Below are 18,442 nucleotides of genomic sequence, written 5' to 3'. Positions count from 1 at the left end.
GCACCTTCTCATTTGCCTGTTGGCTCACGGGCAGACCTTCCATAAAGTACCTGTTCAAGGGTCTCGCACGTTCTTTACCGAGTTGTCTTCTGACTGCTGAGCTGTGGAATTCTTTGTATATTCTGGACCCAAGTCCTTTGCCGGGCATATACTTCGCAAATATTTTCTGGAAGTCTCTGGCTTGCCCTCTCACTGTCACAAGAGCATCTTTTGATGAGAGGAAGTTTGTAACTTTAAAGTCCAATTTTCCAATGTTTTCTCTGTGGTTTGTGCCTTCTATGCCCTTAGAAATCCCTGCCCACTCCCACGTCATGACGATCTCCGATGTTTTCTCCCAGAAGCTTTGCAGTTTTAGCCCCTGTTTTCAGGCCTGTGATCCATCTCGAAGTGATGCCTGTGGTGTGAGGGCTCACGTCCCCGCCCCCAATAGGGCATCCGGTCACACCAGCGAAAACCTAGTGACCATAACGTATGGATCCCTTTCTGGACTCTCTATTTTGTTCACGGATCCTGTCTGTCTTTACGCCAATACCATGCCGTCCTGATTATTGTAGCTCTACAGGAAGTCATGAAATCTAGGGGTGGAAATACTTCCATTTTGTTCTAGATTGTCTTGGCTATTCTAAGTCCTCTGCAGATTCATGTAAGTTTCTGGAATCAGATTGTCAGTTTCTATGAAAATTGCTGGGATTCTGACCGGGACAGCATTGAATCAGTTGGGACAGAACCGCTATCTTCACAATACTGGGTCCCCTCCGTGGGTACAGCGAAATTTCTCTCTTTAGGTCTCCTTTCATCTCTCTAATTTCAGTGTAAAGATCTTAGACATCTTTTTTTTTTTTTTATTCAAGACCCATTTATTCTCTAGTTCTGCCCACATGGAGACACCCTCCTTGAAAAGGGGTTGAATCCTTCCGTTCACTTTAACACCCTGTGCTGAAAACATGTCTTCCGAGGTTTCAACTCCGAGATCCACAGTCTTAAAGCACTGATGCTTAAACCTCATCTAGATTTCTCCCCTTGGATGGGGGGAGATGACCCAAACACAGAGAAGAACAGCTCAGGACTGTGGGCTCTGCTCGCCCAGAAGACCTTGCAGCTCCCCTGACCAGCCGGCTGGAGCCAGGATTAGGGCCCTGAGACGAGGGGCCCCTGCTGGGCTGCCGCCCCCGCCCCTAACTCCCGTCCTCTTCACTAGGCTGGCTGTCACCTTTAGTTTCCCTGGAGTCTGGGGCTTCCAGACGGTCTCTGCTCACACTTCTGTATCCCGCTTGCTGCCTCAGCACTGCTAATTCACACCAGGGGGGAAAAGCACACAGAACTGCTTTTCAGCACACCAACGTTCCACACCGAAGTTATCTGATAAGCCTGCAGGTTCTTTTTCATCACAGGACACTCCCAAGGCCATGACTTCCTCCGGCTGCCCACTGCCCTTGCCAGCAGAGTGGATGTGCATGGCCACCATGCTGAGTCGGGCACACCCCCTGGCTCCCCTCCGGCGCACTCTCCTGGAGAACTGAGGGCGGTGCCCTGGGCACATCAGCAGGATCTGTCCTGAAGCCAGTCCTAGAGTGACAAGAGCCACACCTGCAGGTCTATTCCACTGACCAGACGCACAGGACCGAGCTGGGCCCACGGACCTTCGTCTGGACTGTGCCGGCTGGTCATTCTTGCCTAGGTTCACAGGCCAACAGCCGCTGTCCTTCCTGTACTTTCTTGCTCATCACTGCACCAGCGGGTCACTCCTACCTGCTGCCGTCACACACCTGGCAACCTCGTGTTCCGGGGCCAGCCAAGAACTGAGACCCCAGCAGGCCCCTAGTTCCCAGCAGTCAAACTCCCCATTAAACTACCGCTGCCTAGCCGTGTTCTCGAGGCTTCAGAGCCGGGAAAGTGCGGAGAGGACAGCAATCCGCGGCGCCCACAGCCCCAGACCCACGATGCTCCGCGGAGGCGCCGGAACCTCGCCGCACCCACCCGCGCCAATACAAGGGACCTCTGCGCCCGCCTGTCCCGCGGACCCGGACGCACATCCGACCACTGCGACCCACGATGGAGACGCGGGGGGCGGGGCTCGGCCTGCGGCGGGCGCTGGGGCGGGCGGGGACCCGGGCTCCGGCCCCGAGGCCGCGCGAACCCAGCACACCGCCCGCCCTCCCTCCCCACCCGCCGCCGGAAAGCAGACATCTTTAATTGTGTGTATTCCCAGGTATCCCAATGTTTCTGGTGGTGGTGTTAATGCTATTTTTCTCACTTTCTAGCTTTTTGCTGCTGGCGTATGGGATTACGGTTGATTCTGGATACTGACCTTGCACTCCGAAATCTTACAAAATGCACAAGCACCGCAACCGACTCTTTCGGGATTTCTGGGCACTCGACTGTGTTGCCTCAGGGTCCTGCCCTCGCCTTCTTTCTCTCCGAACTTCATGCCTCATTTCTCTCTCTCGCCTTTCTGCCCGACTGGGACCGCAGTTCCCTGGGGAATGGACGTGGTGAGAGCAGACGCTCTTGTCGTGGCCCTGGCCCATCCCCACAGCACTCTACCCCGAGCCCACGGAGGTACGCGAGTCGGACTTCGGACAACTGGTAAGGTGTTGTGCTGAAACGCTGAGCAGCACCCGTCGCCCACAGGAGGGAGAAACAACGGACAGACGTGCGCCTCGAGGCTGCTGGCCACGCTTCGGCCAGGGATCATCCCCGGCGAGCGTCAGTCTGTGCCTCGGTGAGGCCCCCGGCAGAACGACTGGGCCCAGGAGGACGTGCAGGGGAGCCGGAACTAAAGCTATCGCACCTGCAGAGACCCAAGCGCTGCTGCCCTTTACTGACTGACCTAGTTTATTTCAGGCCAAGAACTTAGTGAAAACAAAGTACCAGTCGTGGTAGGAAGTTCAAGCATGACCTAATTAATCAACCGCCTTGGGCGTTTTCATGCAGGGGGAAGACTGGAAGTTGTGCCCCTGGTACTCCCTGCTCAGGCTCCGAAAATTCAGATTTAGTTTCTTTCATCATCCAAAATCACAGGCGTTACGGGCTGAACTGCAATCCCCCCCCCCCAAAAAAAAGATTATGCCGGGGTTGTGTGGCGGTCCTAACCCTCCAGGACCTCAGAACGTGGCCTTATTTGGACACAGGGTCTTCACAGAGGTCATCAAGTTCAAATGAGGTCACTAGGACAGGCCCTCATCCAAACGACTGGTATCCTATGAAAAGGAGAAACTCAGACACAAAGACAGACGCACACACGGAGAAAACGCCAGGGAAAGGTGAAGGGGCGATGCTTCTACGCCCCAAGGAACATCCAAGATGCCCGCAACCACCAGAAGCCAGGGGGGCCAGGGCACACCCTCCACCACCACACTCGGAACCAACACGGCCCACACACCTGGGTCTCGACTTCAGCCTCCAGAACGGAGACGACCAAAACCTGTGGTCTCAGCCGCCCGGTCCATGGTGCTCTGTCACAGCGGCCCCAGGCGACTGACGCAACAGGTACCAGAATGAGACCGTAACTCGTAAATAAGCCCACGGATCGTGGGAGATCCAGCAAACTCGTCAAAATTAACGTGAAAGCTAGATGCCGAATCCCATCACGCCAACGACAGGGTCTGTGGCTCTCGAGAGGCCGAGTGCTGGTGGGGACTCAGGCGGCTAAGCCTCTGACGGGGGCCCCTCGGGAGCCATGGTTCATCCAGGCCAACCTGTCATGCTCACCGCCAGATGGGGCGGGGCCTCCGGAGACCCCGCCCTCCCCGTCCGGGGGGGGTCCACATCAGGGCTGGGACCGGCCCCCCCCTAGATCTCCCCCGCCCCTCACCTTACCTTCCCCCTACCAGGGGTGCCCCTGTGCCTCTGCATGGACGGGAGCCCGGCGTCCACGCTGCGCAAGTCCCATCTGTGTCCGACGTGGGGAGCCCCAGGCTGAGGGCAAGGCCTGAGCTCGGCTTCCGGGCCCTCGGACGCGACCCACCGGGTCCTACTCTGGAGCACGCAGGTCCTGTCCTTGGAGGTGAGGCTATTTCTACCAGATTCGCTGGGTTTTAGACACTGATTCTAACAAGTAGCTCATAAATACACACCTCAGCGGAACCAGAGCTGAATCTCTGGCAGCAGAATCTACAACTGGAAAACTGGGAAAAATAGGCAAAACAAATACAGATAAATTTGTTTTTAATAAAGGAGTTAATTTTCTTTCAATCCTATATAAAACAATAGCAATTAAAAACTTCATTTTTGAAAGTAAAATATTTACATATGAACAAGTAACTGTGCAAAATTTACATGAAAAAATGGAAAGACAGGGATTTCCTAAAAGACAAAATAAAAGGTGTAACAGTTTTCAGGCGTTGATAAAAAATACTGATCAGCATTCAGTTCACACGCGCGAATAAAGTCTAACGTGAGAATTCACACGGAGAAAGCCGAAGTATTTACAGTCATAAAAGTACTATCAATAGACAATTTAATACAATAACCTCTGAAAATATAAAGAACCAATTAGTATATTTGTAATAAAAAAATAGGTACAAAGAAGGGGCTTTTGCTCTGGACGTCTGTAAAGCGAGTCCACAGCTTGCATACAGCCTCTTAGCAAAATAATTATAGCTACATAGCCGTCCTCACGTTGTGTGCCAAAGGTTATGTACAATTACTGACAAAATACACCAACCAGTTTTCAACACTTGATTCACACTGAGAAACAGTCTTCTGATGATTCTTCTCAACTCTGATTTTATTTCATCTAAGTTTTTTCACTTTTAGCTAAAAAACAGTGCAAGTAAAATAGATTTATGCTGAAAAGGTTTTCATTTCTTTTAACTTTACAGCTTTACAAACGATAGCAAATAAAATGCATTTGTACAGATGCTGACCACACATTCAGGAGCCTCATCGCCGGGCCCCCGCGAAGCAGAAAGGGACGAGCCCCGAGGCGCAGGCGGACGGTGAGCTGCCTGCTCCTTGAGGATCCTGCATGGAGGGCCGGGGAAGGGAGGGAGATAAATAGTCTAAAAAAATCAGTTTGCTTTGCCAACTGACTAATACAAAAATAAAATAAAAGAAATGAGGTCATCGGCTGTAGACACACACCTCCGCAGTAAGTTGGGTTGAACTAAACCAAATGCACAAACGATGTAGAAACCGCTATGAGGTGACAGAGGGCAGCTACTTATTTGCTAAACGATTCCATCAGTTTTTATATATGGCTTGTTTGGCAAGAAGGCCACTCGATCAAAGATGAGTTAAGATTTAATTGTCCTTTAAGAGTACCCGCGGGCCTCTTGTTCTCTGTTACAGAAACGTGTTTTCCTTCATACTGAAGAGTTGACTTAGAAACAGGAATATAAAACTGTTCCATTGTAAAGAGGTGGCTGTTTTTTAAACAATATCCCATTTGCTTGTTACAAAAAGGCGTAATCTGCAAATATAGAAAAAGTCCCCAGGCGTCTCCGTCTAAGAGGCCGCGTCCGTGCTACTTAAGGAATGCTTTGTAGAGCAACAGTGAATGGCTTGTCTCACGTTCATTTTCTAAACAAAATATGAGGTCCCTGAGGTTGACCCGCGTGATCCTTTGTCGCGTGAACTGTCTGGGGGTTCCGACGCCGGAACTGCCTGGGACCGCTGAGCCTGGGCCCGAGCCCTGGTGACGAGAAAGGAGAAGACAGCCGAGTTAGTGGTGCGCAGAGGTGGGCAGGGCCCTCGGCGCTGGAAGGAAGGGGCAGGGCCAGGTGCCGCCCCAGGACCAACTCACGTTTCCCTACAGGTGTCCCAAGAAACCCTGGTTCTGGAGGAAGCCAGGCCTGGGACCGGCTCCTTCCCGCAGGCCTACTGCTGGAGCTGAAGTGCTTTACGAGTCCCTAACGGGGAGGGGTGAGAGCAGGGGGCACGCCGACCCTCCAGGACTGCTGCTCTCAGGCACGCGCTCGAGAACACTAACCCCGAGATTCCCCCCAGAGCTCAGACTCCGGCCCCTGGGGCACGAGGAAGGAAAAGGTGGCGGCTCCTGCCCCAAGGGGACGGCAGAACAGCTCCGGGGCTTGTGGCCGGCGTCCCCGACCTCCAGGCGTCCAGGGACTCAGGTGTGCTGACGCTGTGCCCACGGCGGCCGTGTCATCCCCGCTTCGCCGACAAAGGCACACTTCCCGAGGCCGCAAGGTCTAGACTCCTGGGCTGGGCGGGCTGGTGGTGGTCGGCTGGCTGGCTGCGCCGAGGGCTCCACAGTCACCACGTCGTCCATGGCCTGGAGAGGGCTCCCTGCTTCCCCGGGCTGACAGCGGCGCTTCAGCCGGCCTGCACCGCTCGGCGCCCAGCCTGGTCGGCCCGCGGGGGATCCGGGCGACGGCTGGGGCTCTGACGCCTGCCTGCTTGGCACAGGCGGGGTTCCGGGCGCTCTCCTGCCGCGTCGCCGCCCCTCCAACCGACACTCGTGGGCATGAACCACACAACTCCAGCGTCCCGTGGTTTCAGCACGTCACCACCTCCAACCGACACTCGTGGGCATGAACCACACAACTCCCAACTGGACAGTTCTCGGTTTTCCACTCGGAATGAACACTGAGTGTCTGTATTCTGACGGTTAAAGTCGCTCGTGTATATTTCAAGCGCAAACCTTACAACGGTGTTTTTAGGGCGTTTTCTCGAAGTTTAAGGTGGGAGCAATGAGCCCTATGATGCTGGAGGAGGCGGCAGCACAGCAAGCAGCCAGCAGGTGGCAGGTGAGGCTGGTCCCTCCTGCGCACTCAGGGCAGCTCAGGGCACGCACGCCCTTCTTCCACCGTTCACCGCGTGTTCTTTATGCCCCATTCAGACACCCTTAACCACCGGGGTCCCTCCTCCAGACCAGTCCTCTGGTGACTACTTTTCCGTGTTTGAAACAACTATTTAGGTTTTCTTGGCAGTTTCCCCTGAGTCTCCATAACGGCCCTAAAGGAGCATTTTGTGAACAAGGCAAACAGCGCCCCTGAAAAAGGTGGTGATGAAAGCACACAGTTTAGAGGAGCCAGGAGGCAAACGGGGTTCCGTCTCCGCAGCCGGAGAGCTGGCCTGCGCCGGGGGGGCCCTGCAGGTGTGAAGCCTCTGCACCACAGGGGGGCCTGCAGGCCGAGCCGAGGCCAGTGCCTGGCCAGACGGCTGGGGCGGGGCCGACAGGCGGGTGGGAGCTCCTCCCCGCCTCCGCCTCCGCCTCCGGGACAGACAGGGCGGCGCCAGACCTTGGGGCTCGCGGAGAGCAAAGCGCTCCCTCAACCACGGGCCAGGTGTCTTCTGTGACACTCGCTACAACTCTGGGCCACGTCTGATGTTCTTACTTTCAGAACAGTTCAACGGCCAAAACCAGCTGGGACAGGGGTGAGGGCTCCCTTCAGGCACAGCATTTAAAGCTGAAACTCAAGAAATCCCTGCAAGTAATATTTTAATGAGATCTTTTTTAGAAGTCAGAGGTGCTTCCAAACGATCCGGACAGGCAAGCGTTAGCAGAGCCCACAGCCAGGGCTCCGGGGCCGGGACCACAACGGCCCCACTCCGCACGTCTCAGGCTCCGAAGGTCACGACGCTGCCACGCGTCACTGTTCTATGGACTTGAATAAAAAGGCCTATGTGCTCAAAGGCATCCTACTTGACAACTCAAATGACTTCTGATTTCATGGGGTGAGTGCCGTCCTTTGATCGTACTGCCCTGGGGTGTCCTGGACAGAGAAGGCGGTCACGGGAACCCAGCGCCCAGCCTGCGGGCGCGAGGCCCGGTCCGGCCCAGAGCCCCATGCAGGAAGCCTGGGGAAGCGGCCCTCGGGCACGGCAGCCGAGCGACCAGCAGTGACCTCAGATGACAGAAAACTGCGGGGCAGGTGCCGGCGTCCACCTTCAACAACATTCACACTCCAGCAAAGAGGCTGATTCGGTGTATTTTGTTTTGTATTTGCAGGCACTGGGGTTGAAACAAAGCGACCGTGGACACACGGTTTACATTCTCCCGGAGGCCAGCTTCCTCCCTGAAAGTGCTGTGTGACCATTCATCATGTCCTGTCACAGGACTGTTGAGAGGATTCATGAAAGGAGGCTGGTATCTCCTTTGAAGGCAATCTTTCCACTGTCAAAAACACCACAACCAACCTGACAGGCAACAAACACTCAAGGTAAAAACCAAATGGAAACAATCTCCTCCGTCCCAACCCCACCTGGCTCGCGGGGTCACTTCGCTGGGGCCCCCAGGGCCGTGCACAACCAGCGGTGGCAGCCGGTGCAGCTTCAGACCTGCCGTGGCCGCTCGCCCAGTCGGCGGAGGGCACCAGCCCCTCGGGGACTGTCTGGGGGGGACTCGCACCACGGGGGCCTCGTGGCCGCTCCCTCCAGAGCCCCCTCGACCACAGTGAGAGGTCTGTGCCCAAGAGAGGGCACCTCTAACCCGCGTGGTGCCCCTGCGTCCCAGACGGCGGGTGACGAGGTCGCAGCGCCAACAGCACGGGCCCCCGCCGCCCGCTCTGCTCCTCTTCGGGCCAGCGCGGTCCCCACACGCGTCCATGAGACGGAGCCCACGCCCAGCACACGCAGCTGGAGGGCACCGTGAAAAGCAGCAGCGACGGAGCCCCTCGGGCACTCAGCTCAGAACAAGGGCCACTCGCAGGAGGCTGAAGACAAGCTCACCCCAGTACCTCCCATCGTCTCCCCAAGAACCGTCCAGAACAGGGAGGGAAACACAGACCTACCCGGGGCACGGTATCCGCACAACATGAGGACGGGGCCCGCCCGGTCCCCAGGCGGACCGATGCTCCTGGGCGGGGCCCACAGTGCCTCCACGAGGCCAAGCACCAGAGACAGAGCGGGCCTGGGGGGCCTAAGAGCGCACAGCTTCTGGGATGAGTCCTTTGAAACTGGGCAGCGGCGGCGGGCAAAGAAGTAAGAGGGGGAATGCAGGGTCCGGAAGGCACAGGGCCTTGCCACCAGAGGACACTCAGCCCTCCTCACCCTCGGACAGACACCTGCGAAGCCACCGGGCTCTAGAGAACTGTCAGGAGAGGGCACCATCGGATGGTGAATCTTGTAAACACCCAAACCATGAAAATGCCCAAGAGGAAGATAAGCAGGTCCACAAAGAACCACTGCAAAAAGTCAGAAAATTAAACTCCACACGTATCAGAGACAAACTCCGTCTGGAAAAACAAGAAAACTGTAAGACAATGCTTTCAACAAAAAAAAATATACTTAAACGTTTGAGGATATGATAATCACCTTGAGTCAAAAACTCAAAACTTAGGGGGAAAATGGATTGAAGACCAGAAAGAAATGAGAGTTGATTCGACACAAGAAAGAAATGAGAAAAAAGGACAAAACTATCTCAGAAATTAATATAAACTGTAAGGTGCTCAGGGGAGAAAAAAACTCTAATAAAAATGTAGTAAGAGGCAAAGAAGAAAGGAAGAGAAACAAGAGAATAAAAATGAGACAAAGAAAAAAAATTAAAGGGCCAGGAAAAAAACAGGGGAAAAGGAAGACAAGCAAAGGAGGACATGTACTCAATCGTCAGAGCCCCCGGACAAGGAGGACAAACGTGCGGGCAGAGGTTAATACTCAAACTGTAATCCAAGGAAACTTTCAAGAAACAGAAAAAAACAAACCTACACACTGAAAGGGCATGTGGGCACCTGGGAAAATTAACCCATAAAAATCAACTTCGACAAAGCCTCATAAAACTGTCAGCTTTCCAAGATAAAGAAAAGGCCTCCAGGTAAAAAGAGAAAAGAAACCATCAAGACGAGAGAATTAACCTGGCATCAGGCTTTCCCAAACCAACACAGAAAGCAATGGAACAGCACTGGAAAATCACTGAAAGCAAGAGTGAACCAACATTTTTATATCCAGCCTAACTGTCCTCCACACATCAAGGCCACAGAAAAACCGTTTCAACTTGCAAGACATCAGGGGACTCTGCACCTGAGCTTCGCGAAGGCTCAGCAACAGGCAGGGGTCGTCCCAACAAGGGAAGAGCAGAGAAACCTCAGAAAACTGCAGAAATAAGCATTTATAATATATAAACACGCAGCTGGTGCTACAGCAGAGGTGAGGAAGAGGCTGGGAAACGTCAAGTGCTGTGACAAGGTGGAAATGATGTAACCAAGCACGAAAGGGAAAGGGAAGGGGACACCACAGGCTCCGGATGCGGTGTGGCCACCGGGGAGCCGAGGAGAACGCGGACGCAAGCCGAACAGGAAACGCACGTGAAAACCTGGGGCTGAGGACGCCCAGGAACGCTCACATACAAAAGCAACCACCAGAGCACAGTTACAAACCTTCCTCAACACAAACAAAAATCTTAATTAAGGAGCAAAGACTACACATCTCACCAAAAAACACAGCAACTGTAAAATATACACATCATCATAAAATACTGTGACCGAGTCAGAACCCACTTTGGCAGCTACATCAATACAGATGACGGGCTTAACCCACCCGTGACAGGAAAACGCTTTTCGACTGGACTCAGAAAACAAGACCCCGCCATGTGCTCTACACAAGAGACATACCTAAAGGAAGAGCTACAAATCAAGCAGAATGGAGGTTTTCCAGGCTGATGCAAACAGGAGAGCAGGGGTAATGGCCCTGACTGAGGACAAAGGAGACATCAAGCCCACTGGGCAAAGGCAGACACTTTTCAATGGTAAAACTCACAACTCACGGTGAACATGTAACACTTACGGATATTTATGTACCAAATAACACGGCAACCCCCATACAAAGCAAAAACCGCAGGAGATGCAAGGAGATAAAGACAGAAACACAAGGACTTCCCTGGTGGCTCAGTGGTTAAGAATCTGCCTGCCAATGCAGGGGACACGGGTTCAATCCCTGGCCCGGGAAGATCCCACATGCCGCGGAGCAACTAAGCCCGTGCGCCACAACTACTGAGCCTGCGCTCTAGAGCCCGCGAGCCACAACTGCTGAGCCCGCGCGCCACAACTACTGAAGCCCGCATACCCAGAGCCCGTGCTCCACAACAACAGAAGCCACTGCAGAGAAGCCCACGCACCGCAATGAAGAGTAGCCCCTGCTCGCAACAACTAGAGAAAGCCCGCGCGCAGCAACGAAGACCCAACGCAGCTTAAAATAAGTAATAAATAAATGAATTTATTAAAAAAAAAAAAAAGACAAAAACACACTAACAACGGAAGGCTCTGGGACACCACATCCAGCACAAAACACATCACGTGGACAAAAATAAGCAAAGACACAGTGGGCATAACCGGTAAGGTGCACCCCATATAAACCCAGCAAGTCCTGCACCCTGCCTAAGAATACGCCTTGTTCTCAAGCACCCACAGCACACTCACGGAAGCTGAGCACCCCTGCTGCCCAACAGGTCAGCAGGATTCCAGACTGTGGCAGCACGCGCCGGGAGGCTGTGGGGAGACAGGCCCTCCCCTTCACCACCGGCGGGTGCGAACCGGCGCGGCCCTCCAGACGGGAGCTTGGCAATTCCCAACGGAGCTACCGACCCACTTACCTTCACCCCACAACACCCCCCCAAGAACACAGCACCATCCGTGCACGAGGGAGGGGGTCGCCCAAGGCACGTGGGTGCGGAGAAGCACCCCGCTTGCTGTGAAGAACGGGGAGCATCGCCACGACACGGCACGGAGTGCGCTCCAGAGTACGCGAAGTGAAACGGCCCACTGCAGAAGGCGCCGGCATTATGCTCCCTCGAGAGAGAGGCGGAAATCGCAAAACACACGCTTGCGTCTGAGGGGGAGGAGACGGCACTGCTGGGGGCACAGTCTTTTGTACAGCTCTGGCCCCGAGAACCCACAAATAAACAACTAAACGCGAGCGGGGGTGGGGGGGGCCGCACCGGAGGACAGACAGCAGCAGGAGAGCCCAGCTGTGCCACTCGGAGGGACGCGGCCTGCTGAGGGGCAGCGGGAAAGGGCTCATCTAGGTAACTCCGCGGCGCTGAGGATGCGGAACTCGGGGTTGCTGCAGGGCTACACACAGAAAGAACTGGGCAGACACATGCTACTCTGGATAGTCAGCCACTTCCTTCTCACAGGGCTTAGCAGTTCTGGATCTCCTTTTTATCTGCAAAGTAGGGTGGGACAAAGAGCAAACCCACCGTGACGATGAGAGTCAGGCCTCCCACGTGGGACGCGGGACGGCTCGGAGGGCCTGTCACGTCAGGTTGGATCCACCGCCTTCAGTACAGACACGGAAAACACAGGTGGGGTGGTGCACGTATCCCCAGCTGTACCCCCGTGGGGGCTGGAGCAAGACACCCAGGGGCCCGAGCACACCGGTGCCCAGACCTGGTCCCTGCACACGCGTCCCAACAAAAAAGAACCGCGGCTCTGTGGAGAAACGGTCGATTCCACTGTTAGGGCAGGAAAAATATAAGGTAAGCCTGGAACATTTGTGACGTGAGAGAGTAAGAACCCTTCAGAAGGTGACAGGTTACGTCAACAGGACAGAGGAGCCCAACTGAAGGGCTCGCGAGGACCAAGCAGGGCTGGCAGAACTCCAACCAGCAAACGGGGGACAGAGGAGAAGGAGAGCCTGTCAGCCTGCGGGCACCGCACACGGGGAGCAGCGGTGCCAATGAGGAGAACAGGAGGGCACGGTCCCTCAGCATTTCCCACAAGACACTTGCATCACAAAGGGACACAGATTTGCAGGGGAGATGCCTGCCACCCCCCTAGAACCAAGTGTTCAAAGTGATCGCCCGCAGCGGGACACACAGATGTCACATACCTCCTGATACGACGCACTGAGGACACGGTATCACTGGTGCGACATTCTAGCCAAATTACATAACCTGGGTTTCATCAAGAGGAAACGTAGATGAGCCCAAATTAAGAGACCTTCCACCAAATAACCAGCACACACTCTTCAAAGTGTCAAGATCAGGAAAGACAGGGAAAGACAGAGGACCCATCATAGACCAGAGGAGGCTACAGAGACATGGTGACCAAATGCCAGGAGGGGTACTGGATGGGATCCTACATCTTCAGTGGAGAATGGTAACAATCAAATACAGAGAAAACATTTGCAAAAGACATAACTGGTTAAAAAAAAAAAAAAAAAAAACTCATCCAAACTACACAAAGAACTCTGAAAACTCAATAACAAGAAAACAAACAACCCAATTTTTAAAATGGATCAACGACCTTAAAAGACCCCTCGCCAAAGAAGCAGCACATGAAGAGATGCTCCAGATCATGCATCAGGGAAATGCAAATTAAAGCAATGAGATACCACTACACACCTATTAGGACGGCCAAAGCCCAGAACACCGACAACACCAAATGCTGGTGCGGATGTGGAGCAACAGGAACTCTCATCCATAACTGACGGGAACGCAAAATGGAGCAGCTACTTTGGAAGACAGTCTGGCAGTTTTTTACAAAACTAAACATACTCTCACCATACGAACCAGCAATTGTGCTCCTTGGTATTTACCCAAAGGAGCTGAAAACTCACGTCCACACAAAAGCCTGCACGTGGGTATTTATAGCAGCTTTATTCACAGTGGCCAAAACTTGGAAGTAACCAAGATGTCCTTCAGCAGGTGATGGATAAATAAACTGTGGTGCATCCAGACAGTGGAATATTATTCAGCCTTGAAAAGAGAGAAATGAGGTACCAAGCCACGAGAGGACACGGAGGAACCTTAAATGCATTTAACTAAGCAAAAGAAGCCAGTCTGAAAAGGCTACAGACTGTATGATTCCAACTCTATGACACTCTGGAAAAGACAAAACTATGGAGACGGTAAAAAGATCAGGGGTTGCCAGGGGCTGGGGGGAGGGAGGGATGAACAGATGAAGCACAGAGGACGTTTAGGGCAGTGAAACTACTCCGTATGATACTGTAAAGGTGGATACAGGCCATCATACATCTGTCCAAACCCACAGAATGTGCAACACCAAGAGGGAACCCGGATGTAAACTGTGGACTCTGGTGGTGATGAAGTGTCCGTGCAGGTTCATCGACTGTAACAAGCGCAGCATCCGGTGGGGGGGCGTGGATGATGCGGGAGGCTGTGCAGGTGCGAGGGGAGGGGGGAGGGGCGGGCGTATGGCAACTCTCTGCACTTTCCACTCAATTTGGCCGTGAACCTAAAACTGCTCTAAAATACAGAGTTTCTTAACTTAAAATTAAATTCTGAAAGACCAAATCAAATAAGGTCTTTAGTCAGTAGTATCACACCAATGGTGCACCGTAGGGCAAGCTGAGTGAGGGATACACAGAAACTCTCTTTACTCTTCTCGCAACTTTGCTGCAAGTCTAAAATTCGTTCACGATACAGTTTTTTGTTTTTTTTTTTAAAAGACACACCCTCAAGAAATAATCCTAAACTAAAAAAAGAAAAAGAGAAATTAAGCCTTAGCTCTGATGAAGAAAGGCATATGAAGGACTTTTTAAATTCCAGATTTCGTATTAACTGTCACACACATAACTCACAAGTATCCCTGAAGACCAAAATCAGGCACAACCACCAACGTACGAAGCCACGCCCCAGGACCTCTGGTGACGCGCATCCCTCCCACCGTCTCCTCAAGGTGCCCCCTCACCCCACACTCCTCCCCACCCCCACGCCCTCCCCTTCAGTCTGGAAATACGCGCTCTTTTTCTCTTCTTTAGAAAACGCCTAAGGCAGAAGTGAATCAACATGTCTTTCCCACGAGCCCTCCCCTCCCAGCACAGGGACCCCAGCAGCCAGAGTGGTTGGAGGACTGGTTACATTGAGCCAAAAAAAAAAAAAAAACAAATATACTGAGAATAACGGGAACTCGTGTTCTGTCTGCCTGTGAAGGGATTCGAAAGTACGGAAAGGAAGAAGACGAGAAGAAGCCCTGAGGTCCTAGACTAGAATCTCAGCATCAACTGGAACGCACAGGGTTGTTCTAGATACAGAAAGGGGCACGCATGCACGCACGCGCACACGCGCCTGTACACATACATACGTTCCGGGCTCTGACTGCTGGGGGCCTGGAGCAGGGACCCCCGTAGCGATCCACACACACAGTGCTCAGATACTGGTCTCTAAATACCACCCTCCACCGCAAGGAAGCAGGCTCCTGGGCGCCACCGCGGGTGAGGGCAGGGGAAGCACAAGAGGCACCTGGACACCTCTCGCACTTACAGGACGAGGCTACGTTTCAAAAGGATACAGGAAACAGCCTGAAGAAGCTTCCACTGACCAAATCTAGAAATAACGAGAGCACTGATTACAACCCTCTGAATACAGCAGGAATCCATGCGTCCATACACAGTGATGAACGAGTGCATGAATGAAAGAGGACGGAGGGAGGGAGGGAGGGAAGCTCTTCTTCACAGCAGAAGGCAACCAGTAAATGTGGAAGGCGTGATGGAAACAGAGCATCATAATCTGGCCCCCAGCCTGGCGGTCCTGACGCAGCGGCAGTCATGCAAGGGTGCTAAGGCCGGGTGAGGTGTGATGGGAACAGAGTACCTGCGTGATCCTGGAGTACCTCCTTTCACAATACTAATAAACGCTAAGGGACTAACTGACTACACAGTGGAGAAAGCTGCTTTCTCAGCCAGGCAACTTAACCAGGTGATCAAGGCTAAGATCACCTAGTGATGCCAAGGGTCATCCTACAGAACAAGAGACCCGCCCTCTTCAACACGGTCAGGAACGGGGAGACTGGGAAGAGGTTCACGCCACAAGCTGGCTGGACGCCGCACACGCCTGGATCAACGAGAAAGCAGGACAGGCGGTGAACTGGGAGCAGGTCTGGGGACCCTGGGGCACCAGGGCTGATTTCCCGATGCGGGGGGGTGGGGTGGGGTGGGTGCAGTAGTAACACAAGAGAACGTCCAGTGTTGTCAGCATTTAGGGGTGATGGAACATCCCACACGCGTACTTGTGTGTGTAAAGAGGGGGTGATGAAATAAAGGTGGTAAAATGTTCAGAACTGAGAATCTGAATGGAGTTTTTTATACTGTTCTTACAACTTTTCTATACGTTTGAAACTACTCTAAATCAAAAGAAAAACATTTTGAAAAACATTAATCAGTATATTCTGGGAAGAAGATGCCAGAGGCGTCAAAGTTTTTTTTAATCTTTCCAAAGGCCATATAAAACACAGAGCAACTAGAAGGCAAAACCAAATGCCAGCAGACAATATTTACAACCAAACCGGTGAAGACGAACGGCGAGCAGCCACAAGCCTATCTCAAAACTGTGCGGGAAAAGCAGCGGGGCACCTGCGAGGCCCGAAAGCCCCCAGGAGCCAGCGGGTGTTCACCAGGAAGAGTGGCAGGTTCACCGGAGAGCAGCAGCTACAGCCAGGAGCTCTCTCCTCTCAACAGCAGCCCCGCCACTAGGAACTCTGCCTCCGACCTGCCCGGGCCCCGCAGCACAGGGCCTCACACAGAAGAGAACCTGCGAGGAGGGACATTAAAGCTGAGCAGGACAGGGACAACGGAGACAAAAAGGTCCAGGTAAGAGTCAGAGAGCAGCAGAGGCTGACATGTCAGACAGCAAGTTCGTCGCCACGTGGGAACAACAGGAGAGGAGCTCAGTGAAGTGGCCAACCTTCACGCCACCTCCTCCTAAAGGTTTAAGACAGCAAAATTCACATAAAAGTGAACCACAGAAAGGTCAAATCCCAGACAAGCTGCCCTAGGAGAAAAAGATAATAAGGAGCAGAACAACATCCCTACAGACGATGAAAAGCACCAAAAAGACACAATCAAAAAGAGATCAAAACTGTTATGTTCTATTTCCAAACAAGCTAAAAGACATCGAGAAAATGATAAAAAGCATGAAAGAATAACGTAAACCAGAATCAGCGAAACTCAGAAATGAGGTGACAAAGTCAAGGAAAAATTAGAAACAAAAGAAAATTTCACTTGAGAAATGAAGACTACACTAAAAAGAACACAAGAGCAAATAAACGCAACAAATGATACCTTAAGAAGGACTTAGGAGAGCGAGAAGGATAAACAGAGTATAAAACTTTTTAAAAGAAGAGACTGAAAGGATTAAAGAGAAAAGGACAAATACTGATGGCAGATACAAAAGATACAACGTATGAATAACAGGAATCTCTGAAGAGGAAAACAAAAACAAAGAAAGCGTTAAAGAAAATGTTCCTGAATACGAAAGGTTTAACTGCATATATGCTGAAAGAACACAACCTCTCCCTGAGAATGACAACCCAAGACAGCCAACTCCAAGTAAAATGCTGGGCTTTATGGGAAAAGAATTCTGTGGGCATCTTTGGGCAGAAAGAACACATGAGAAACACACGAGAAATAAAATTAGACTATCATCAGACTGACAGCAACCTTTCATACCAGGAAAAAAATTATCTAGTGTAACTATTTACTCAAGATAGATTCTCAAGGAAAGAAAACATGAGCCACGGATTTTCTAGCTATCAAAACTGTCATCGACATGCACAAATATGGGGAACGCAGCCCCCATGAAACATTCCAAAAGAATCCAACAGAGAACGCAATTCAGAAAACCAAATGACTATAGAGACATCCACACAGACTTGTAATTAGCATTAAACATAGAGTTACTTATGGAACTAAGACGAAGGGTCCAGGGGGAGAGGACAGCATGAAACAGCCACGTGATGTAACCAAAACACATGCATGAGCGACAGTCCTCGCTGGAGCGCAGCCCACCCGACGCTCTCCCTCCCAGCATCCAGCCAAGTCGCCAAAGGCCTTTCCCTGGGAGTAAGGATCACACCCTACGTAAGACCCACCCCAACCAAGCCTAAAACCTGCACAGGGAAGGCAAGTCTGCAGGGTGAGCCCCACTGGGTGAGGGAGCTCAGAAACATCACAGACCCACAGACCCAGATTTCCACAGACCCTACTGAACACCAAAGTGAGACACAAGACACACAAGTTCAAGATGAGCAGCCAGGAGCTGAACTAAAACAAGAGTCAATACTCTTCAGAGGATGATGACATGTCATCCACAAAATCCAGCATCCAAGCAACAATGACTAGACATGCAGAGAGACAGGAAACTGTGACCCATGGTCAAAGGAAAAAGCAGTCGACAGAGACCGAATCGAGACGCCCCACATGTCGGACATGACAAAACCATTAGAGCAGCTTTTACAAATAGGTTCAAAGAATGTTGGGAAAATGTGGCCTCAGTAAGTGAGCAGACAGGGAAATCTCAGCAAAGAATCAGCAGCCATAAAAAAAACTTCAGTGGAAATCCCAGAACTGCAGATACATCAACAAATGAAAACTTCACTGGACAGACTGCAGAGCTGACTGGAGAAGACAGGGAATCTGAAGACAGATCAGTAGAAATGATCCAGTCCGAACAGAGAAAGAAGTGATTAAAGAAAAACAAATACACACTCAGAGACCCACAGGGCAAGATCAAAAGATCTAACGGTATAACTGGGAATCCCAATAGAAAAAGACTGAAACAGAGAAAGTTCTGAAGAAATAAAGGCCA

The 18,442-nt window shown here is 52.1% G+C and overlaps 1 protein-coding gene across 1 annotated transcript in view; it reads right to left on the bottom strand.

Moving 5' to 3' along the window:
- Nucleotides 1–4,150: 4,150 nt before the first annotated feature.
- Nucleotides 4,151–18,442, bottom strand: part of TAF4 (TATA-box binding protein associated factor 4) — a 71,083-nt gene continuing 56,791 nt past the window's right edge. Inside the window, exon 15 of the mRNA XM_061207927.1 lies at nucleotides 4,151–5,635. Within this exon, the coding sequence (XP_061063910.1) occupies nucleotides 5,468–5,635 (168 nt within the window). The 3' untranslated portion in view covers nucleotides 4,151–5,467. The remainder of the gene's footprint in view (nucleotides 5,636–18,442) is intronic.

Source organism: Eubalaena glacialis, chromosome 13 (genome assembly GCF_028564815.1).
Source record: "Eubalaena glacialis isolate mEubGla1 chromosome 13, mEubGla1.1.hap2.+ XY, whole genome shotgun sequence".
Taxonomy (NCBI): domain Eukaryota; kingdom Metazoa; phylum Chordata; class Mammalia; order Artiodactyla; family Balaenidae; genus Eubalaena; species Eubalaena glacialis.
Note: the sequence above shows the minus strand (reverse complement) of the source record. Positions and strands in the feature narration are given on the sequence as shown.